This window comes from Mustelus asterias, chromosome 14 (assembly GCF_964213995.1).
Source record: "Mustelus asterias chromosome 14, sMusAst1.hap1.1, whole genome shotgun sequence".
Classification (NCBI taxonomy): domain Eukaryota; kingdom Metazoa; phylum Chordata; class Chondrichthyes; order Carcharhiniformes; family Triakidae; genus Mustelus; species Mustelus asterias.
Window position 1 is genome coordinate 81,669,156 of NC_135814.1, and position 24,048 is coordinate 81,693,203.

General features: G+C 45.4%; 1 protein-coding gene and 1 non-coding gene across 2 annotated transcripts in view; both read right to left on the minus strand.

The window, feature by feature from the left end:
- unc80 (unc-80 homolog (C. elegans)) overlaps positions 1-24,048 on the minus strand; it is a 505,340-nt gene that overhangs the window by 433,155 nt on the left and 48,137 nt on the right. The window contains exons 6-7 of the mRNA XM_078227718.1: positions 12,057-12,127; positions 4,628-4,758 (exon numbers count right to left, since the gene is read on the minus strand). Coding sequence (XP_078083844.1) covers positions 4,628-4,758; positions 12,057-12,127 — 202 coding nt within the window. The remainder of the gene's footprint in view (positions 1-4,627; positions 4,759-12,056; positions 12,128-24,048) is intronic.
- On the minus strand, positions 13,094-13,166 carry trnaf-gaa (transfer RNA phenylalanine (anticodon GAA)). Its single transcript has one exon. It is a non-coding gene; the product is annotated as a tRNA-Phe (tRNA).

A 24,048-nucleotide genomic window follows, 5' to 3' on the forward strand; every position in this document is an offset into this window, starting at 1 on the left:
TTCCTTCAAGATCAAATGTAAAAAGAATACATGACCCTTCAACAGCATGAAGAAATTAACAGCAGCATGAAGGAACACCAAAACAACGCTGAGAAGACTACTGAAATACAAGAAAACTCAAGGTGAAGCAATTGAGCTCCACAAAGGAAAGGAAACAATGTTGAAGGACCTTCACACACTATAAGGATTTCTCAGGTCAAGGTTTGTTCCTTGGAAAATTAAAAAGAAAAGCAAAATGAATTTAATGTCATTCTGAACAAAATGAAGAACCTCAGCAATGTTCACTAATCCAGGAGAAAGCCAAGGGGTACAAAAAGAGACTGAAGAGCTCACATGCCAGTTAAATGGAAGAGGTGGCATTGAAAGTAAAAGCCATAGAGCTTTCCAAGCTGCAAGCAGATAACGTAGCCATGAGTAGCACAATTACAGAACTGAAACAAATTACGTCTTTGCCGGAGACAGACCTGGCCAATAGTGAAACCCAAATAAAGGACAACGACAAATCTTTGCTACAGATGGAGAAAGAAATAAGATAGGAAAATATCTCTCCGAGGCTGAAGATCAAGGAACTAGAAGAAAGACACTGGATGCCTCAAACATACTGAGAATCATTGATGGTTGAAAAATGAAATGGCTGAAATCAAAATCAAGAACCTAGATTGTCAAGAAAAAGTTGAACAGATGCAAGAGAAAATAGAAATTCTCATAAAGGAGCATGAAGAGTCTCAGAGGGGGATTTTGCGCTCCTGTTTTCGGAGGTTGAGATCAGCAGCAAGAGCGGGAAACCCCACGGGAGTCGCAAAACACTGGCGGGGATTCCCATTCTGATTGGCAATGACATAACGGGATTTCTGAAGTTGAACATCAGGATCCACATTCCAATACATTTAAATATAATTAACGGACCTTTACACCTGATTGTCTCCCTCCACCCACCTGTTAAGATTGTCCATTCATATCGGCATGTCATCTGGCAAGCAGAACATGTCAAAAGTGCACAGGTTAGTGCATTCACCAAGGGGAAAGGGTCATGCCTGGGCAGTACCCTGGCACTAAGTTCCAGAGGACAACGCCAGGAGGTGTTCCATGGGTTGAGGGATATAGCATGTGGTGATATTCCGTGGGGGAATCCATGGAGGTTGGTTCCAAAAGGGCTGAAGTTCTACTTTTAACTTTTTCAGGTGCTCTGATCTTTTAAGAACTAAGTTGCTAGCGAGGCAACTTAGGGACGCTTCCCTTCACATTCGTCTTTACTAAATCCCCAACAATACAGTGGAAGAAGCTGCCCTTGGGTCCGGCAGCTTCCACACCATTCTTCCCGCCCTCTGTGATACTCTTCAAAGAAAATTAGAAAATTGCCCCCTCAGAAACAGTTAGCAGAAATAAAATTACAGAATGTAAACTTGAAGGATAGCACAGAGGAATTAGGCCCAGGTAAGGAAACGTTTCTAAGCAGTGAAAGGGTAGCATGTAAAGACAGATAGTACTGTAAATAAGTTTGGGTATAGACTTGGGGAAGGTATACTATAAGGGTGCTCAGCCTAGCAAGAGTTAATGTGGTACTGGAGAACAGTGCCATCCATATTATGATGTAAAGAGTCATATGATGGTAGACCTGTAGTCCAGTAGTAGAGTAGCAGGAGCCAGCATGATGACAGCACCAAGTAGGGGAGATGTATATCGTTATGCGCCGTCAACAAACACTGAGGGGGCGATTCTCCCATTCCAACCCACTAATTATTTGGTGGGTCGGGTTGGCAGACGCGCGCATGTACCAATTCGCGGGATTCGCAAATGTGTTCCCGTTGCATGCGCGTCTCCCACCACCGGAGAGCAGACGAGGTCAAGACTACGCTGGAAACTGGCAGGAAGACCAGGTAAGTGATTTTAATCTGTTTGTAATGTAATTTAAATATCATAATCGGGCCCTGGACTGAATTCTCTGGACCCGATAGCATCTCCCACCCCGCCAGGAGTATTTCATTCTGGCAGGGTTTAGAATAGCTCCCCACTTTTGAGGAACCAATGGGAGACCCCGCTAGAATGAAGGGGGGCAATTGGGGCCCCCCAGGGGGTCAGGCAGCGGGGGTTGGTGCCCCCTGGGTATTGGCCTCCTAGCAGTGCCAGCCAGTGTCCCTTGGCACTGCCCAAGGGGCAAAGTGCCCATGCCCAGGAGGCACATTGGCACTGCCCACCGGGTATCGGGCAGTGCCATGGGGGCAGGACCTATTGTGGGTAGGGCTTAGGGAGCGATCCGTGGGGGTGGCAGGTACTGCTGCCACTCTGCATGGGGATCGGTCAGAGCTGGAGGGAGGCCAGCGATCAGGGGCAGGCAGTCTGCCGGGGGGGCCGGGGGGGCGGGAGGGGGGGGGGGGGCGGGCGGGGGGGGTCTACCTTCCGGGGGTGGGGGTTTGCCTCCCGGTGGGAGGGGGATCGTCACTGCTGGGGGAAGGGGCTCGGAATTTCGGTGCTCTGGGACAGGAGGGGCGTTGAGGCTGGCCCGGGAATGCTTGTGCAGGCCGTGATCGGGGCATGGGGGGAGTTGCGGGGCAGCAGTGCGAGGGTCCCGGGCTGGCCAGCAAACAGGAGGCTGTCAGTTCGGGGCCACAACACAGGCGCGAATAGGCCCTGCCCCCCGAACGTTTCATGATATTCACAATTGTGACCTCTGCATTGCACAGCGTGTGGGAGATTCGAATCTGAACTCCCACTGAAATAACAGGGGCGATTGTCCCAAAAGTGCTAAATTGGTGGGAAAACTGTTACAGATCACGACTGTTTTTTCAGTGCAGCTTCAGACCTGAATCTCCCCGCTTTGAGCACTGCAGGGGTCACAATCATGAATATCGTTAAAAACCTGGGGCGGGGGGGTGAGACCCATGCTGGAGTTTGACAGCTCCGGAACTCTGCGCATGCGCAGTGACCCCGATCTGTCATCTCCCCATTTGGTCAGCTCAATCGCTGGCCAGCCCGGGACCCCCGCACTGCTGCCCCTCCAGCCCCCCACAGCCTGAATGCGGCTCCCACGACAATTCACAGGCCAGCCTGACCCCCGCTCCCACAACCACCTTGGAGTGCCCCGATGTCCAGCCCACCCCCCCTCCCAGCAACGGCGATCCCCCCACTCCCTTCACCCCGGCAGAACATCCCCCCCGCTAACCCCCACTCCCCCCCCGGGTCAGGCCCCCCCACAGCCCACCAGAATCGCTACCCTCCCTCCAGCCCAGACTAATCCCAATGTAGAGTGGCAGCGGGACCCCACACCCCCACCAAACGTCCCTAGGCCCTGCCCCCTTGGCACTGCCCGATACCTGGGCATGGACACTTTGCCCCTTGGGCAGTGCTAGGGGCACACTCTGGCACTGCCAGGGTGCCCATGCCCAGGAGGCACCACACCCCCACCGCCGGACCCCCCTGGGGGTCCCGCTTGCCCCCCTTCTTTCTGGCGGGGTCTCCCACTAGTTCCACGAACGTGGGGGGCTGGGGGGTGGGCTACTCTAAACCCCGTCAGAATGAAGTACTCCTGGCGGGGTGGGAGATGCTATCGGGCCTAGCAAGTTCCATGCTGGGCCCGATAATCACATAAAAAAAATATTTAAAATACATTTTAAAAAGATTCAAATAACTTACCTCTCTTCTCATTGGTTTCCAGCGCGGTCTCGACTGCAACTGTTCTCTGGCTCTGGGAGACGCGCATGTGTTCCCTGAGCATGCGTGAATCCCGCAAAATGGCCGACATGCAATTCTCCCAACCGAATCCGCCAGAAAAGTTGCGGGTCGCGATCAGAGAATTAGGCTCAACACCATTTTTCCCACCAATTCAGCACTTAGAATTTTTTTGGGAGAATCACCCCCTTAATTTTCAACCAAGCCTCCAGACCTGTTAATGAGACACCAGGTTGATCCTGAACTATAGGGTAGAAATGTTGAATCTTTCTTGTGCCTGAGATGGTCCAGCTCAATCTCGTGACCAATGGCTAAGCTAATTGTATGCCAGATATGCTCAAGTCTCAAGCCCCCTTGATAGACTCTTCATTAGTAAGTATTTACTACATGCCATTGTCGGGCATTTTGCCACTCCTGTACTTTACTCAAAAGCGCAAATGCATCATCGTCCCATTGATCCACCATCCTCATGTCCTGATTACTCCCAGTCCCTACTTCAAATCCACTTTAGCCTGGCTGGGAAGATTACATTATGAGCCAATGAAGGACAAACTGTGTGGAGTTTGCACATTCTCCTCGTGTCTGCGTGAGTTTCCTCCGGGTGCTCCGGTTTCCTCCCACAGTCCAAAGATGTGCGGGTTAGGTTGATTGGCCAGGTTAAAAATTGTCCCTTAGAGTCCTGGGATGCATAGGTTAGAGGGATTAGCGGGTAAAATATGTGGGGTTAGGGCCTGGGTGGGATTGTGGTCGGTGCAGACTCGATGGGCCGAATGGCCTCCTTCTGCACTGTAGGGTTTCTATGTTTCTATTGGTCAGCAAAAAAATAAGTGCAGTAATAGCTGTTTCAACTCTGAGTAGCAAACTTTTACTATTTATTCTGTCAGGTAAACCATGAAGTATCGACTAATTTTCACAAGACAATGCAATTATTTACTAATAGTAAATTGAAAAGTGGCAATACCTGGAGTTAGTGGTTCCTTTATCTTGGGAGGCACCTGCTGCTTCAAATGAATTTCTTTGATGGCAGCTCTGCATTCTGATCTCTGGAGATACCGAGTCTAGCTGAACAGTTTCACAAACCACCTGAAAACCCTTTGAATCATTCAAGTAAATTAATTAACTTTTGTATGATTATGCTGGCATGTTCATACCCAATTCAAAGACTATTTGGCATTTTTATTTTCAAGCTATATCACAATAACCATAAGGACGTCTTTATGGTTCAGTAGATAATGCCGCTGTCTCTAAGCCAGAAGCCCTGAGTTCAAGTCTCACACTAGGAATTGCTGGCCATGGAAGAAAAGTTCATGATGTGGTTTAACCAAGTTGATAATCAGCCAACTAATGCTTCCAACATTTGCTGACTACTCCCCAAAGGGGAAAATGTGTGAAGGTGTGAAATAAACAAGAATGAATAATTTGCATTCATATCACCCAGCCAAATTGCTGAGAAAAGTGGAATGTAAGTTAATTATTTTTTATCCAAACTATTGAAAGACACCACAGGGTACCAGAGCTCCAATAAATTGTTCATAATAGGCAATTTGCAATTTTAAAGTTGAACTGAGTTCTGGTATTGAGAGTGTACTGAGTTGCAGGAATGTTTTTGCTATTCCCTACCACAAATAAATGTTTGTGGATCGACTTCCTGTAATTAATGCATTCTGTCAGTGATTCCATAAAACCACAGAAACCCTACAGTGCAGAAGGAGGCCATTTGGCCCATCAGGTCTGCACCAACTCTCTGAAAAGGCTTCTTACCCAGGCTCACCAACACCCCCCCCCATTACCCCAACAGCCCCCCCCCCCCCCCCCACCCTCCCCCATTCCCATAAACTTGTGCATTTTGGGATTGTGGGAGGAAACCATCTGAAGGAAACCCACACAGACCTGGGAAGAACATGCAAACTTTCCATTGACAGTCACTTGAGGCTGGAATTGAAACTGGGTCCCCAGCACTGTGAAGCAGTAGGGCTGGCCACTTCAGTTCGATTTTCTCTAGGAATCCTGTATAGTGTAACCCCAAGAACATGGTGCACTCTCAGCTTAACCTTGGTGTTGGAAAAGCATGTAGAAATGAAAATCTGGGACAAAATAAATAGTCACTTAGACAAAAGTGGATTAAGAAAGGAAATTCAGCACAAACCCGTTAAGGGAAAATTATGCGTAACTAACTTGCTTGAGTTTTTTTGATGAGGTGATAGAGAGGGTTGATGAAGGTAAGGCACATGGACTTCCAAAAGGCGTTTGATAATGTGCCACCCAACAGGCTTGCCCTCATAGTTTTGATTTGATTTATTACTGCCACATGTATTCCACATTACTCCACATGAAGAAGGAGTCACTGGGGTGATCAGTAAGTTTGCGGACGACACAAAACTGGCAGGACTTGCAGATAGTGAGGAACATTGTCAGAGGCTACAGAAGGATATAGATAGGCTGGAAATTTGGGCAAGGAAATGGCAAATGGAGTTCAATCCTGATAAATGCGAAGTGATGCATTTTGGTGGGAATAATGTAGGGAGGAGCTACACGATAAATGGAAGAACCATAAAGGGTGTAGAGACGCAGAGGGACCTGGGTGTGCAAGTCCACAGATCTTTGAAGGTGACGTCACAGGTGGAGAAGGTGGTGAAGAAGGCATATGGCATGCTTGCCTTTATAGGACGGGGCATAGAGTATAAAAGTTGGGGTCTGATGTTGCAGATGTATAGAACGTTGGTTCGGCCGCATTTGGAATACTGCGTCCAGTTCTGGTCGCCACACTACCAGAAGGACGTGGAGGCTTTGGAGAGAGTACAGAGGAGGTTTACCAGGATGTTGCCTGGTATGGAGGGGCTTGGTTATGAGGAGAGATTGGGGAAACTGGGGTTGTTCTCCTTGGAAAGACGGAGGATGAGGGGAGACTTAATAGAGGTGTATAAAATTATGGAAGGCATAGATAGGGTGAACGGTGGGAAGCTTTTCCCCGGGTCGGTGGTGACGTTCACGAGGGGTCATAGGTTCAAGGTGAAGGGGGGGAGGTTTAACACAGATATCAGAAGGACATATTTCACACAGAGGGTCGTGGGGGCCTGGAATGTGTTGCCGGGCAAGGTGGTGGAGGCGGACACACTGGGAACGTTTAAGACTTATCTAGACAGCTATATGAACGGAGTGGGAATGGAGGGATACAAAAGAGTGATCTAGTTTGGACCAGGGAGCGGCGCGGGCTAATTGTTCCTGGTTTCTCGTTTCAAGGCTTCATTCTACGATCATCTTGCTGGTGCCAGTACAGAGTGAGACTGCGGATAGTTGGGAACCTGTCTCGGGGGCAGGGGATTCATATGGTGTTCGTGGGAGTGGAAATGACTAGGGTTGGGAAGCATTTTCCGATCGGGGCCATTGTGATCTCCTGGACTCGTTTCGATCGCCTCAGGGGGTCGGAGAGGAATTTCCCAGATTTTTTTTTCCCCATATTGGCCCTGGGGTTTTTCACTCTGGGTTTTCGCCTCTCCCTGGAGATCACATGGTCTGGAATGGGGGGGTGGGGGTAAGTTAATAGGTTGTAATGAACAAAGCATCGTAGCTGTGAGGGACAGCTCGGTGGATAGGATATTGGTATGTAGATAGGCTGGAAAATTGGGTGGGGATCCTGGATTCAGGATTCAATCCTGGACCGGGGAGCGGCGCGGGCTTGGAGGGCCGAAGGGCCTGTTCCTGTGCTGTATTGTTCTTTGTTCTTTGTTCTTTGTATTAACATACAGTGAAAAGTATTGTTTCTTGCATGCTATACAGGCAAAGAATGCTGTTCATAGAGAAGGAAACAAGAGAGTGCAGAATGTAGTGTTACAGTCATAGCTAGGGTGTAGAGAAAGATCAACTTAATGCAAGGTAGGTCCATTCAAAAATTTGACGGCAGCAAGGAAGAAGCTGTTCTTGAGTCGGTTGATACGAGACCGCAGGCTTTTGTATCTTTTTCACGATGGAAGGAGGTGGAAGAGAGAATGTCCGGGGTGCGTGGTGTCCTTAATTATGCTGGCTGCTTTGCCGAGGCAACGGAAAGTGTAGACAGAGTCAATGGATGGGAGGCTGGTTTGCGTGATGGATTGGGCTACATTCATGACCTTTTGTAGTTTCTTGCAGCCTTGGGCAGAGCAGGAGCCATACCAAGCTGTGATACAACCAGAAAGAATGCTTCCTATGGTGCATCTGTAAAAGTTGGTGAGCTGGTAGTCATGATGTGGAGATGCCGCGTTGGCGAGAGTCATAGCTCACATGCCAAATTTCCTTAGTCTTCTGAGAAAGTAGAGGCGTTGGTGGGCTTTCTTAACTATAGTGTTGGCATGGGGGGACCAGGACAGGTTGTTGGTGATCTGGACACCTAAAAGCTTGAAACTCTTGACCCTTTCTACTTCATCCCCGTTGATGTAGACAGGGACATGTTCTCCTCTGTGCTTCCTGAAGTCGATGACAATCTCCTTCATTTTGTTGACATTGAGGGAGAGATTATTGTTGCCACACCAGTTCACCAGATTCTCTATCTCATTCCTGTACTCTGTCGTTGTTTGAAATCTGTCTCACTACGGTGGTGTCATCAGCAAACTTGAAAATCAAATTGGAGGGGAATTTGGTCACACAGTCAGGTGTATAAGTATAGTAGGAGGCTGAGAACGCAGCCTTGTGGGGCACCGGTGTTCAGGATGATCGTGGAGGAGGTGTTGTTGCATGTCCTTCCTGATTGTGGTCTGTGAGTTAGGAAGCTCAAGATCCAGTCGCAGAGGGAGGAGCCAAGGCCCGGACATGGAGTTTGGAGATGAGTTTCGTGGGAATAATAGTGTTGAAGGCTGAGCTGTAGTTAATAAATAAGAGTCTAACATAGGTGTCTTTGTTATCTAGGTGTTCCAGGGTTGAGTGCAGGGCCAGGGAGATGACGTCTGCTGTGGACCTGTTGCGGTGATAGGCAAACTCTAGTGGATCCAGGTACTCCGGGAGGCTGGAATTGATTTGTGCCATGACTAGCCTTTCGAAGCACTTCATAATAATAGATGTCAGAGCCACCGGATGATAGTTATTAAGGCACGCTGCTTGGTTTTTCTTAGGTATCGGGATGATGGTCATCTTCGTAAAGCAGACAGGGACCTCAGATTGTTGTAAAGACAGGCTGAAGATGTCTGTGAATATTCCAACCGGCTGATCCGCGCAGGATCTGAGTGCTCGTCCGGGCACCCCATCTGGGCCAGTCACTTTCCAAGGGTTGTCTTTCAAGAAAGCTCTGACATCTGCAATGGTGACCTCAAATACAGGTTCATCCAGGGTTTCCAAGGTGGAGGGCATGCTCTTGCTGATCTCTTGCTCAAAACGGGCATAGAATGCATTGAGCTCATCAGGGAGGGGTATGTTGGAGCCGGCGATTTTACATATCTTCATCTTGTAGACTGTTATTTCTTGCAGACCTTGCCATAGTCGGCGGGGGTCTGTGTGACTAGCCTGGGACTCTAGCTTGGTCTGTTACTGACTTTTGGCATCTATGATGGATCTCCTTAGATCATATCTGGCTTTCTTGTATAGTCATGATGTGGAAATGCCGGCGTTGGACTGAGGTAAACACAGTAAGGAGTCTAACAACACCAGGTTAAAGTCCACCAGGAAATTTCCACTCCATCTGACGAAGGAGCAGCGCTCCAAAAGCTAGTGGCGTTTGCTACCAAATAAACCTGTTGGACTTTAACCTGGTGTTGTTAGACTCCTTACTTTCTTGTATAGGTCAAGTTCGCCTTACTTGAATGCCTCAGACCTGGACTTCAGCAAGCAGTGGATATCCCTGTTCATCCATGGTTTCCGATTGGGGAACACACGGATTTGCTTCTTTGGCACACAGTCTTCTACACACTTACTAATGAAGTCAGTTACTGTAATTGCGAACTTTTTCAGGCTGGTTGCAGAGTTTTTAAATACTGAGCAGTCCACTGACTCCGAGCAGTCCCTTAGGAGATCATCCAATTCCTCAGACCAACATTGCACGACTTTCTTTGATGGATTCTCCCGCTTCAGTTTTTGCTTGTAAGCCGGGAGCAGGATCTCTATCGCCTGCCCACACTTTGGCAAATCAGATCTTGTGGTCTGATTTGCCAAAGTGTGGGCCGGCGATAGAGTGGTAGGCATGTTTGATATTTGTGTAGCAGTGTAGTTAGAAGTAGTTAGAACATATGGAATAGAAATGACAGTTACAACATAGATACAAAGTCAGAGTGGCAAAAAAAACAGATTACTGAATGATTGTTTTTTGGACTGGAGGAAAAAGGGTGGTACTGCTAAACAAGGAGGATTGATGAGGATAGTGCAGTGGATGTGGTCTAACGCATTTGACAAGGTCCCACTTGGCAGACTGGTCAGAAAGGTAAAAGCTCATGGGCGGGTTAGATTCAAAATTGGCTCCGTGACAGGAAACAAAGTATAATGGTCAACAGATATTTTAGAAAATGGACGGTAGTTTTCAGTGGCATTCAACAGGGCTCAGTGTTGGGATCCTTGCTGTTTGTTGTATATATTAATGATTTGGATTTAAATATGGAAGACATGATTGTGAAATTTGCAAATTACACAAAAATCGGCCATGTAATTGATAGTGAAGAGGAAAGCTGTGGATCCAAGAATAATATCAATGGTTTGGTTGAGTGGCGGCAAAGTGGCAGATGGTATTCAATCTGGAGAAGGGTGAAGATTTGCATTTTGTGAGGACAAACAAAGCATGGGGAAATACTCAATGAATGGGAGGGTATTAAGAGGAGTTGATGAAGTGAATGCATATCCACAGATCCTTGAAGGTGGCAGGACAGATAGATAAGGTGGTAAAGAAGGCATATGGAATGCTTTCCTTTATTACACAAACCATGGAGTACAAAAGCAGGGATGTAATGCTGGAACTGTATAAAACACTAGTAAGGCCACAACTGGAGTTTTGTGTACAGTTCTGGTCACCACATTACAGGAAGGACATAAATGTTCCAGAGAGAGTGCAGAGAAGATTTACAAGAATATTGCCAGAGCTTGAAAACTGCCAGAGCTATGAGAAAAGATTGTGTAGGCTAGGGCAGTTTTCCTTTCAACAGAGGAGGCTGAGGAGTGACTTGATTGAAGTGCACCAAATTATGAGGAGCCTAGATAATGTAGACAGAGAAGACTTGTTTGCACCAGCAGAGAGGACACAGATCTAATGTGATTGGTAGGATTAGAGGGGATATTAGGCAAAGTTTTTTCATCCAGAAGGTTGTAGGTGTCTGCAGTTTGCTGCCCGGGTTGATGGTTGAAGCAGAAACCCTCCAATCAAGTAACAAAGTACTTGAATCCGCACCTGAAGTTCTGTAACTTGCAAGACTATGGATTGGGTGCTGGAAGGTAGTATTAGAACAGGCAGCTAATGTTTTCAGCCGGTGAAGTCACAATGGGCTAAACGGCCACTTTCTGTGCTGTAACCTTTTAATGATTTCTATGGAGGCAGATTCAGTCGAAGCCTTCAAAATAGAATTGGATAATTGTACTGAGCGATGGGGGAAAAAGGTGGATGAGTATGACTAGGTGAGTTCCTCTTGCAAAGGGCTGACATGCACATGATAGGCCTTCCATCTGTGCTTTGAACATTCTATGATTCTATGACTTCCTCTATTCAAACTGAAACATCATCTATGAAGTCTTTATAACCTTTTGACATGTCTAACCAAACATTTGTACAGTGTTGTCACTGTTACCACTAGAATAAATGAAAATGCTAATGGAGCTGAATTTTGTAGAAGAATTTCCTTCTCCAGCACTGTGACTTTGGCAGGTTTTCCATTAAACATGCATCAAAGTGACAGCAGTGAAGTGGAAAAGTCCTGAAGAAATTTACCTCTAATATTTATTTTGAGTTATTTATATTGTGATTGTGCTTTAAGCCTACTTAACCTACAGTCATTAGCAACTGCTGCCTCACAGCGCCATGAACTCGGGTTCAGTTCCCGGCTTGGGACACTGTCTGTGCAGAGGCTGCATGTTCGCCCTGTGGTTGCGTGGGGTTTCCTCCGGGTGCTCCAGTTTCCTGCCACATTCCGAAAGACATGCTGGTTCAGTGTACCTGAACAAGTGCCAGCGTGTGAATTTTCAGTAACTTAATTGCAGTGTTAATGTAAGCCTACTTAGGACACTAATAAATAAATCTAAACTTAAAACTTACTTCCCTGTACACATTATCCATGTTCAAAAAGCATATTCAAAGAAATGCACCTTGAAAAATTGAGAATGGTAAGCCTTTCCAAAGTGGATGCATCAACGCCAAAGGGAGCTGCACAACAAAATATTGGGCTGGATGTTGTACTTTTGTCCTACATGATATAAAGACAGCAGTAAACAAAAAAATAGCTAAATAACAGAACACTCACTGTTGTTCCAGCTTTATCAGAATCACAAGATGATCCTCTGTTGTTTAAGGGTGAAGTTCTCTTCGCTAGAAAGAAAAAGTAATGATTTACCAGCAAACAAGAATTCAGATTGCCTGGTGTTTGAACAGTGATAATTGAACAGTGATAATTGAACAGTGAAACAGTTTGAACCTATTTGAACCATGCAAGCTGTGCAGCTAATAGCGGAAACTGAGCGGCAATTCTATCCTGCTGGAACTTTGGCAATTTTAGCCATTTAGCCATTGTAGGAACAGTCACCTCAAATAGTTAGGTGCTTTATTTAAATAGTCATTTAAATAGAAGGGTTTACTGCGCCCCATTTTCAAATATACAGACATTTATTTAACATAAACGCCTAACGATGCTAAGTAATTGGCCACAACAATAGCCAATAGAAAAACTACTGGTGAACACATTTCATCTGTAATATTTCAGTCACTTTCAACATTTTTGTGAACCAATGGTTTAGTGTTCTATTTCTGCCATAATTTAAGTTCACATTTGTGCCAATTGTTCACCAATTTTAAACTGAGGTTTGGCGGCAACACCATGTAATACGATATAACCATTGCTCATCGTAAAATCAATGTAGTATGTATCCCTCTTTATCCTCCGCAAAGTTTAGTTCTGGAAGCAACTGACACGCTTTGGTAATGGCATCACCAACTGTTTCATTTTTGGAAAATTGCATCTGGTCAGGAGCAGAGTGAAGCAGGTGGGAATCAATGTGAAGCAGGTCGGGAGTAGAGTGAAGCACAGAGATCAATGTGACGCAGATCCAGATCACTGTGAAGCAAACCACAATCACTGTGAAGTGGGTCAGGATCACAGTGAAGCAAGTCAGTAGCCATGAGAGGAGCCAGTCATGATCACTGTGGAACAGGTCACGATCACTGAAGTTGGTCAGCATCATTGTGAAGCAGGTCAGCATCACTGAACCAGCAGATGGTGAAGAAAGACAGATTCTGAACTGCTTCAGATTGAACCTGACCTGCACTACAGTGATCCTGAGCTGAAACCCAGGATTGAACCAGGGACCTTTAGATCTTCAGTCTACTGCTCTTCCAACTGAGCTATTTCGGCTTATGGCTTTTTTTCATATCACTAATTAAGTGATGAGGCATTTTTCTATTTGAAAACACTTATGTGAGTGTCTTACTGAGTCTTTATGAGGCAATGAGCCTCGTCCACGTTTTTGAAACATTTAGCATTGCCACAGAAGGGGGGGCTGGGGGATATCTCAGATCCAAGGTGTACATGCTTCCACCTTTTTTCTTCCCACATCATCTCAAGTACCTTGTTGTCATCTTTGTACTGCATTGTGACAGCAACTATCGCAACTTTCACATCTTTTCTGAATAGAATATCAGGTTTTCAGAAGGAGCTGTCTGTAGCGATGAGCCTTGGCTCCTGGTATGATGTCCAACCAAACTTAGTGACATACTGGTGTAGCTGTTCCAATATCTTGTTATGGCATTTAATCCTTGCATTCTTAACAAACAGACAGTACCCAAAAATCTGAGCAAGCGTTTTGTTTGGAGCCTCGCATCTCTGACAAGTTTTGACAGCCCCTTGTACGGGTTGACTATGTGGGATATAGGTATAGACTGTTTATGAGGCAAAATGATTTTATTTGGTATCTGATTTGGTCCAGGTTTTTGAGATCTTGTCACCTTTGTAAAATGAAATGCCATCACCTTGACTTTTCAGTTTCCTCCACTTTTTGAATTTCCACTCCCTCCAAGCTGCGTATTTGCATTCACTAGCTTTTGTCTGGTTGGGGTTTGGCCACCTAGGATGTGGAGTCCATTCCACCCATTTTGCAACTGTAAGTACTTGTTAGGAAATCCTCGATTTCTTTCAGGATTTTGAACTTTGGCGATCCTCTGACTGTTTCTGTGTTGCATTCACCCCGGAACTGAAAGGATGCCCATATTACAACATTGATGTACATTATGATGATTGTGTGCTATTGCTATGGATATTTTTTTTGTTTAAGGGGACTGTTTTAAAGTTCAATTATTTTCTACAGGTAATTGGCATGTTTGGAGGGAATGCCACTCAGATGCTGGGAAAGTAGGATAATTACTAAATTTATCCGTGTAATGTTTCTTTAGAAGAGAGCTAATGGCCTTTGGTTTACAGAACGAAAAGGTCCCTTGAGGTTTTTGATTAAGGAATGGAAGATGGGTTTAGATTGACAGGGTCATGTGATAATGTGGTTAATGGGAGGAGCTACACATGTAGCAGGAAAAAACAGCTTTTGAGTTCTGGCTGGTGGTTGTTTAAAGATAGAGGTCCGCAAGCTGCTCTCTCCACAAAATCTCTCTGAAAGCTTCAAGACTAATAACCGCATGACTTGCATGAGGGACATCTTTTGTTGATGACTTACATAAGGGATCGCTGATTGACCTCCCTGTAGTACTCATTGACTACAAGCTCCCTGAGGATTGGTCACCCAGTGCGGAGGGGGGGCGGGGAAGGAGGAGGACCTCCTCGTGAACCTGCTCCTGGGCATGGCAAGGCATGCCATCTACAGGTCCAGGCAGAGGGCGATCGAGGGGGTCATCCAACCCGACTGTCTGCCCCTCTACTGTGGCTATATTCGTGGCCGGGTGTCCCTGGAAAGGGAGCATGTGGTATCCAAGGGCACCGTTGATGCCTTCCGTGCCCGCTGGGCACCGCAGGGAAGGGGGTGTATTTTTGACCCCTTTAATCACATGTTAATTTGATGTTTTATGTTTCCTTTCCACTTTGTTTTTGTTTCGGGCGGTTCCCCTCCTTTTCAGTTTTGTCTGGTTGTCCCTAAGTTAATTTGATTTAGTTTATTTGGTTGGAGGAAAAAAAAGAGTTCCCTGGGGATTGGTAATTAATTAATCAGGCGGAGCTTGTATACCAACCCTATATAAAGTAGACCTGAGTGGGTCCATTATTCCATTGTTCTGGTTGGGGCCTGTTGTGTTTACCACAGGCTTGTGGTTTTTGCTTTGCTTTACTTTATTTTGTGCAATATAGCACTGTTCCTTTATAGTGGACTCCTGGAGTTATTATACTGGTGATGAGGTGAGAGGAATGTTTTGGTAACCCTGTTCATCAGATCCTGGTCAGCCTGTATTGTTCAGTTTTTGCAATACCATGTTTTGGGAAATTGGAGCCATATGATGTGAGTATTGAGGATTGGCCACAATATGCTGAGAGAATGAGGTATTTCATTCAAGCTAACAAAATAGGAGATAACTGGCAAAAGGTCATCCTGATGACTGCATGTGAGACTGCAACATTTGGTATTATAAAAAGTCCAATGTATCTGGTAACACCAGATTCCAAGACCTTTGAGTTAGTGGAAATGGTCCTAAATGTTCTGCGATCTTGCAATGGTACAGGTATAATACAACTACGAGATTTGCTGGGGAACCAGTGAGGGAAATCCTGATGTGACTAAGAAAACTGGTGGAGCATTCTGTATGGCCCAGCATTACCAGAAATACTAACAGACCGTTTAGTATGTGGCATAAATAATCTCAGAACCCAAAGAAGGCTTTTGATAGAGCCAAACCTAGATTTTAAAAAGAAAACGCTGGCTTTAGTTTGTGAAAATGTGGAGAAAGATGCCCAAGAGCTGCAAGGATCTTTACATAGCAACATCCTTAGTCTTGGCCAATCCCCCTAGTGCAGACCCAGGTCCCCAGTTGAACATACTTGTGGGGTGGCACAGTGGTTAACACTGCTGCCTCACAGCACCAGGGACCCTGGTTCAATTCTTGGCTTGGGTCACTGCCTTGTGAAGTTTGCATGTTCTCCCCATGTCTGCGTAGGTTTGCTCTGGGTTTTTTTATTCATTCGTGGAACATGGGTGTTGCTGGCTGGCCAGCATTTATTACCCATCCCTAGTTGCCCTTGGAGGGCAGTTGAGAGTCAACTACATGTGGCTCTGGAGTCACATGTAGGCCAGACCAGGTAAAGATGGCAGATTTCCTTCCCGAAAGGACATTAGTGAACCAGATGGGTTTTTCTGACAATCGACAATGGTTTCATGGTCATCAGTAGATTCTTAATTCCAGATATTTTTATTGAATTCAAATTCCACCATCTGCCATGGCGGGATTTGAACCCAGGTCCACAGAACATTAGCTGAGTTTCTGGATTAATATCCTAGAGATAATGCCACCAGACCATCCCCACACTCCCAAGATGTGCAAGTTATGTGGGTTGGCCATGCTAAATTGCCCTTTAGTGTCAGGGAGATTAGTAAAATACTTGGAGTTATGGGGATTTGGGCCTGGATAGGAATGTTGTTGGCGCAGGCTCGATGGGCCCAATAGCCTCCCTCTGCACTGTAGGGATTCTATGACCCCCCAGCCTTGGGCAAGGGAAACCAGATAACCCTGGCACTAGACATGAGGGAGTCCCAGTTTAGGGAGCAGCCAGCACATCAGTGCTGTGCATGCAGCCAAGGAGCCCACCCCAAGCAAGGTTACCAAAACAAGCAGGGGCATACAGCCCATATTGAAGGACGAAGCCATCCCCAGAATATATCAGATAAGTCAGCCTGAAGGAGGAACAAGCACTATTAAATTGTGCCACCACACCGAAGGTGGACATGTGGGCACCTGTATCTGTTATAGGGGAACAAGAATTTAGAAGTTTACGATAGGGCATCTCTACATTCAAGTTGAAGAACACTAAGGCAAGATTGGCAATTTGCACAGGAGAACCATAAGTAGTAGGGACCACGGTATCCCTGGTCACATATGGGCAACAAACGGTTTGGCCCCCTTTGATAATGGTGCAAGAACCAGGATCCAGCCTTTTGGGAAGGGACTGGTTACAAAAAATCTACTTGGATTGGCAACAAACTTTCAAAATGGGCACTGGAAACTTATGAGGTAATAGGAAAGTACCAAAGGTTTTCTAGACAGGCCTTGGAAAAATACAAAGGGTCAAGGCAAACATTTACATAGACCTGGGTGCTCAACCGAGATTTTTTTTAAGGCAACACCAGTTCCATATGTGCTATGAATGAAGGTAGAGATTGAACTTAGGTGATTAAAAGCGCTGGGGATAATTTGACCCGTACAATTTTCCGAGTGAGCCGGACAACACAATCCACCTCTGTGGTGATTATAAAATTTAACCTGAGACAACTTATTATAAAATGACAATGAACAGAACTTCTCATTTGGACAAATATCCGATGCTGTGAATGGGCAGCTTCTATGCAAAGCTATCCGAAGGCTGGATTTTCACAAAACTACATATGAGTCACGCGTACCTCCAGTTAGAACTAGAAGCATCAACAAAAAAAAATGATGGTAAACACGCACAAGTTTATACAAATATACTCGTCTACCTTTTGGAGTATCATCGGCTGGTGCCATATTCCAAAGAGTAATGGAGGCATAGTGCAAGAATACTCAGAGTGGCAGTTTACCTGGACCATGTTCTAATCACAGGAACCACTGTCAAGGAACACCACGAAAATAGCAGAAGTCTTACGACGGTTTTTAGAAGCCGGGATCAGACTAAAGAGAAAAATAAGTTTTAAGCAACTGAGGTAACATACCTCGGGAACAGGGTTCACACAGATGGCCTACACCCATTTGAGGAAACGGTAAGAGCCATTAGAGGCTCCAACACCAAGGAGTATGAAGGAATTAAAATTAATTCTTGGCCTCAAATTATTATGGGAAGCTCTTTCCAAATTTGGCAACCTTACTGGCACCACTACATTGTTTGAAAAAGCATCAGAAGTGGGCATAGAAAAAACCACAGGAGAACACTTTTGAAAGAGTAAACCATCAATTGCAGTCGGACAACATGTTGGCCCATTTCAACTCGGTCAAAACGTGACGCTTCTCCTTACAGAATAGGTGCAGTACTATTACACCAAGGGAGCACCGGGATGGAGCGCCCGATTGCACATGCCCCAAAGACATTAGCTGATGCAAAAAGCAGGTTCGCATAGATAGAAAAGGAGGGTTTAGCAATGGTATTCGTAGTGAAAAAATTCCATCAATGTGTATAGTCAACAAGTCACCATCATAACAGACCACAAACCTCCGGGCCTTTTTTCCAAGCACAAAACTCATATAGCCTGAATACAGCAAAGGGAAGTACTACTAGGCACCTATGAGTATACACTGGAACAAAGACCAGGGACACAAGTCGCCGATGCAGACACCCTGAGTTGCCTGCCATTGCCCACAAGCTTACCATCACCACTGAAAATGGACAAAGTCATAATGGCATTAAATCTTATGGATAAAATCTTATGGATACCTTACCAGTTTCAGCAAAACAAATTAAGACTTGGACTCCAATCAATCCCACATTGGCAAAATTAAGCCACGTAATATTAAATAGAAGAATGAAAGAATGTCTGGCACAAGACTTGAAGACAAAATACCTGGAATTAAGCATTGAAGACCGCATTATCCTATGGGGAGCTGGGTAGTAATCCCACATCCTGCCCAAAGGCCTATTCTTTAAAAATAATTTATATTGATATGCATTCATTATGGCCACCCAGGCATAATGAAATGAAGATGTTAGCGAAGCTACGTCTGGTGGCTTGGAATAGAGGGGGACATAGTGGAAATGGTGAAGACATGAAGAAAGTGCCAAGGAAACCAGAAGGCAGCACCGGTAGCTTCCCTACACCCCTGAAAATGGCCAGGAAAGCCTTGGGTTCAACAGCATGTGGATTTCGCAGGGCCATTTATGGGCTCAGTGTTTTTGTTACTAATCGATGCCCACTCTAAGTGGATGAAGGTGCACTGGGTGATGTCCACCACATTGCAGAACATGATAGAGAGACTTGCGCAATGTTTTAGCACCCATGGAATCGCATAAGGTTTGTGACAAAATATAGATCGATGCCACATGTAAGACGGGTTTAGCTCCGGCTGAGTTACTGATGGGCAGGCGCCTATGGACCAAGCTAAACCTTACCTACCCAAACATAAATGGAAGAATTAAAGAAAAACAAGAACGCCAAAAAGAGGTTATGATAGGCTAAAAGCTAAGAGTTTTTTTCACCAGGAGACACAGTCCAGGTGCAAGATTTTGGAGGCAGCACCCCATGGACACTGGGAAGAATTCTTTCTAGAACAGGACCAGTGTCCTTTATGGTAAAGGTTGGAGACAGGATATGAAAAAACACATAGACTACCTACACCGTCAGAAGCTGTTGACCGAAGCAGCCAGCTCAGCGAGCATGCCATCTGAGATCCCAAATACACTGAAGGACAAAGCAACTCAACCAATGGGAGGCTCTCAAACAGCCTATGAGATTTCTGGAATGGAAACAGAAGCAGTGGAATCCCAGCCAGAAGCCGTCATTGAGGAAGAACTGCCTCCAGTAATACTTCGGTCATCCAGAAAGAGACGTTGGCCGATATGATATACTCCGCTTGACCAGGCAGGGCATGAAATAGAGAAAAGGCCAAAAGACGAAGATGGCCCTGGCGCCCAAAGAGTGAAGGGTAGCTCTCGGACTCAGAGGGGGAGGAGTGTGATTACCCATGACTTGCATGGTTAATCACTGACCTCCCTGTAGAACTTGTTGGATACAAGCTCCCTGGGGATTGGTAATTAACTAAGCGGTATTACTCCTGGAGTGAAGCATCCTATCCTCACATTTATCCCAAAATAAATTGTTGGGGTCTAGACTGGTTTCCTAATGTAATTTGGGATTCTGGTCCAGGGCCCTAACAACATATTGGGTACTTTGCATTTGTGGATAATCACTAATGGTATTTATACTTCTAACTTGGGTATGCTAAGCCTGCCAATCCTGTTGCTGAAGTAGAGGAGACCTTCTGTATGAGGTGGGAGATGTATGAACTCTTCAGTGGCGTTCCTGATGACTTGATCAAGTTTGAGGAGCGTGCTCTGCAACACTTTGGAGAGGATCAGATGGAAATACATCCTGGGGATGACACGTGTCTTTAACATCTCCATTTTGAGCTGATCAGAGAGCTGCTGCCTGTAAGCTTGTCACCCAGGTTTTAAGCTTCTACTCCCATTTGCCACCTTCTGTCACGCCTGCCCAAGGATTGACTCAGGCACCCAGATATTTCTCGATCTCGTCTGGGGTGATATGGGCTACGGATTCATTCCTGAGTTTCCAGTTTTTGCAGTCGTTGTATAGGAAGGTCTTCCCTTTTGTATGTGAAGTGGAAGCTTTTTGTTTCGGCAATGTTGATCATGCGTATTATCGTAAAAGGACTGGGGTAACTTCAGGTTCCATTCCATCCCTCCATGAAGGGCAAAATCATCCTCCAAGACCAATGCAGAGCAGTTGCCTCTTCTGCCTCCCAAGGAGCTAGGATACCCCTGAGTTAGCCTTCTCCAGGAAGTATACCAGAGGATCCAATGTTATGTTAAATAGTATAGTACTGATGAGTGGTTCACTCAACACCCCTCTCTGTTTATTTCGGTGGTCTTAGTTCTGTTCCCTTCGATTACCCTGATGTTACCAGACTATAGGTATTCAATCATTGCAACAAAGCCTGTGGGTAGACTCATTCTGTGTAGCGATTTTAAGAGTAGCTTGTGCCTGATTGAGTCGAACACCTTTGCCAGATCAAGGAAGGTCATGTCCTTTCAGTTGTCCTTTGCTCACTTTATTCTCAAGAATGGCAATATTTTCTTTGCACCCAGGAGTTGCTGCCAGAAAACCCTTTTGCCTAGGGTTGATTTTGACTGTCTCACTCAGTCAATTCGCCATGATCTTTGTAAATAGATGAAGTAGCATAGGACCAATAGTGATAGGTGCCAGTTGTCAATGTCTTTTCAGGCATTCTTGATCTTCACACTTAGGAATCCAAACTGTTCAACTCTTTTTAAGGGAATCGGTGATCATGCTTGGCTTCAGCCATAGAGGGAAGAGTCGGAAGTTGTGTGTCATCTTGTATGTTCTGGATGTCCTCCAGTGTCATGCCATCTGGGTTGGCCGTACTTGTCATCTATCCCCTTGATTGCTATACCCACTTCTGGTTTCATCTTTGGCTGCTTTATGGTCAGAGTACTGGGCAAATTTGCTAAGATTCACCTTGTTGGCTTTGGGTTTTGCTCGGAAACTGTTCCAGTTCCTCTCTGGTGAGAGGACATGCAAATGTGGACATGATCTGTCTGGCAAGTTAATGCCTATTGATTTTTCCATAGAATCCCTACAGTGCAGAAGGAGGCTATTCGGCCCATCAAGTCTGCACCAACTCTCCAACAGAGTATCTTATGCAGGCCCTATCTCCTTAACCCCATGTATTTACCTCTAACCTACACATCTTTCGACACTAAGAGCAAATTTAGCATGGCCAATCCACCTAAACTGCACATCTTTGGGCTGTGGGAGGAAATTGGACCACCCAGAAGGAACCCACACAATTGAACCTGGGTCCCTGATGCTGTGAAGCAGCAGTGCTAACCATTGAGTGAGTGGGTCATTCTAAACAGTGCTTTCTGTTTTGCCCATCTTTTCTTCACACTAGTGTTACCATTGCACTTTTCCTTTTTTTGCTGACCTTGGAGAGGCCCCTTGGCTTTATGAGGGGGGGATTTCTCCTGGCTCATCAGTAATTTGTTGATGCTCTCCACTAGCCCAGAGCCCGACTATTGGGGTCATCCTTTGCGACCACGAGTTCCTTGGCTTGTGTGAGCTGGTCATCTGCATCCTGATGTTATGGGATGGTAGCCTGTGATCTTAGAACTCTTGTTGGATGTGGGACTGACTCTTCAGGGTTGCTGGTGTCCCTTTGTGGTTCAGTTGTTGGGAAATCTTCAAGATTGCCTGTCTGTTATTGATCTCCACCTAGTTGTTCTTTAAGTTTCTGCATTTGTCTAAGATTTGCTTTGCCGTTTTTGTAGTAAGGATGCTTACCATTTCATTATTGACGTGCCAGTATCTTTTAAATCTCACTTCAAGTTCCCTTAGGAGCAACCTCTTCCTCAGTCCACCTGTACACTCTCCTCCCTGGCTTCGAGGTCTCTTGTTTAATAGAGCTGCATGTCTATGCCTCTTGTGCTGGCCGAGTCCAGCCTTGGTTGTAAACATTCCTTCACATTTGCTGCACTGATAATCCCTGGCCAGAATGGGTTGCCGTTTGCCACTACATTTAGCATATTGGCAGGAGATAGTGTGGTATTCTCCGATCTTGTCACAGCGTTCTGATCTTGACCTGGTGCCCTTTGGCATTTGGATGTTAGGTAACTGACAGGAGGAGGATGTTGCATAGCTAACAGATCAGCCTGTCGATAATCACCTCATTGACTGATGTCCTGTCTTGTGTGGGCTTGATTGGACCCCTTCAATTAAGGTGGCCATCCTGGATGTTTCACAGCTTAATGTTTCATTGGCCGCAGTCACTGTTCCCATAATCAAATTCTTATTTCTTATTACAGAAGGTGTGTGTTGCCACATAGATTGCTTTCCCTGGTAGGTGGACAACCCACTCTGGCTCTTTAAGTGTTGTTGTCTTCTACTGGGTACTGGTCCTTCTGATCTGGCACCCGGACTCAGAAACCAATACGGCATGTAATGCTATCTGATGGGTCTCATGTCCTCCTCCTCGGTCTGAGTGGAGGAGGACCTCGTAACTGGCCCAAGGGCTAGAACTTGTGTAACATTGTCATTTTACACTGTGCTTCTACTGCCGCAATGGCAGGGAGGTTACTTGTCCAGGATGCTTCCTGGCTAATCCATTTATTGTGAGTGATGCCATCTCGTAACTAAGTATCTGATCTACGCAGATTATGGCCATCTTGTGCTTTTTTTGCACACTACTGAGGGTCAAGCGGGGAGGCACGGCTTGTTGCTGTGGTCACCAAAATGCGACAGAGATAACTAGCCAAAATTGGCTCTCCGAGGAGACACTTCCAAGAGAGTCAGTTACTTCTGCCAGGGTTTGAAGCTGCATGGGGAAACCCGAATGGATTTCAAATCCAATGGCTTAACCACAAGGGGAGGGGTGGTTGGAACCACGACATCACAGGAAGGCCATGAGTTTATTATTTGGGGAGTACTGTATCTTTGTTTCCCTCTATCTAAAGGTAGGGAGTTCATCTAAGGAGTTAGGAAATCAAAATTTTCAATTTTTGGCTGATAATAAGGGTCAAGTAAAATTCAGTTAAGTTCCTTAAAGTAACATATTAATGACCTAGACCTTGGCATACAGGGCATGATTCCAAAATTTGTGGACAATCTGAAACTGGGAAATATTGTGAGGAGTACAAGAAGTAAAGTACAGAACTTCAAAAGGGCACGGATGGATCAGTGGAATGGGCAGAAAAATGGCAGGTGAAGTTTAATGCTGTTAAGTGATTCATTTTAGTAGAAAGAACAGAGGCAATATAAAATAAAAGATACAATAGTGACTTTTAAGGGGCATCTGGACAAATACATGAATAGGATGGGAATAGAGGGATATGGTCCCCAGAAGGGTAGGGAGTTTTAGTTCAGATGGGCAGAATGGTCGTTGCAGGCTTGGAGGGCCAAAGAGCCTGTTCTTGTGCTGTAATTTTCTTTGTTTTTTCTTTGTAAAATTCTAAATGGGATTCAGGAGCAGAGGGATCTGGGTGTATAAATACACAAATTGAACATGACAGGTTGGTTAAGAGAGCAGATAATAAAACATATGTAACCTGGTTTTAAGAATAGGAGCTTAGAGTACAAAAGAAAGGCAGTTATATTAAATCTGTATAAAATATTGGTTCAACTTCAATATCCAGATATAGGCTCCACACTTTAGGAAGGATGTGAAGACATTTGAGAAGCTGATGAAAAGATTCGCAAGAATAGTTCCCATGATGAGGAACTTCAGTCACCGAACTAGATTGGAGAAGCTGGGGCTGCCCTCGTTGGAGGAAAGGTTGAGAGGAGATTTGATAGAGATATTCAAAATTATGAGGGATCTGGACAGAGCAGATCAAGAGAAACTGTTCTCAATAGTGGAAGGATCAAGACTTA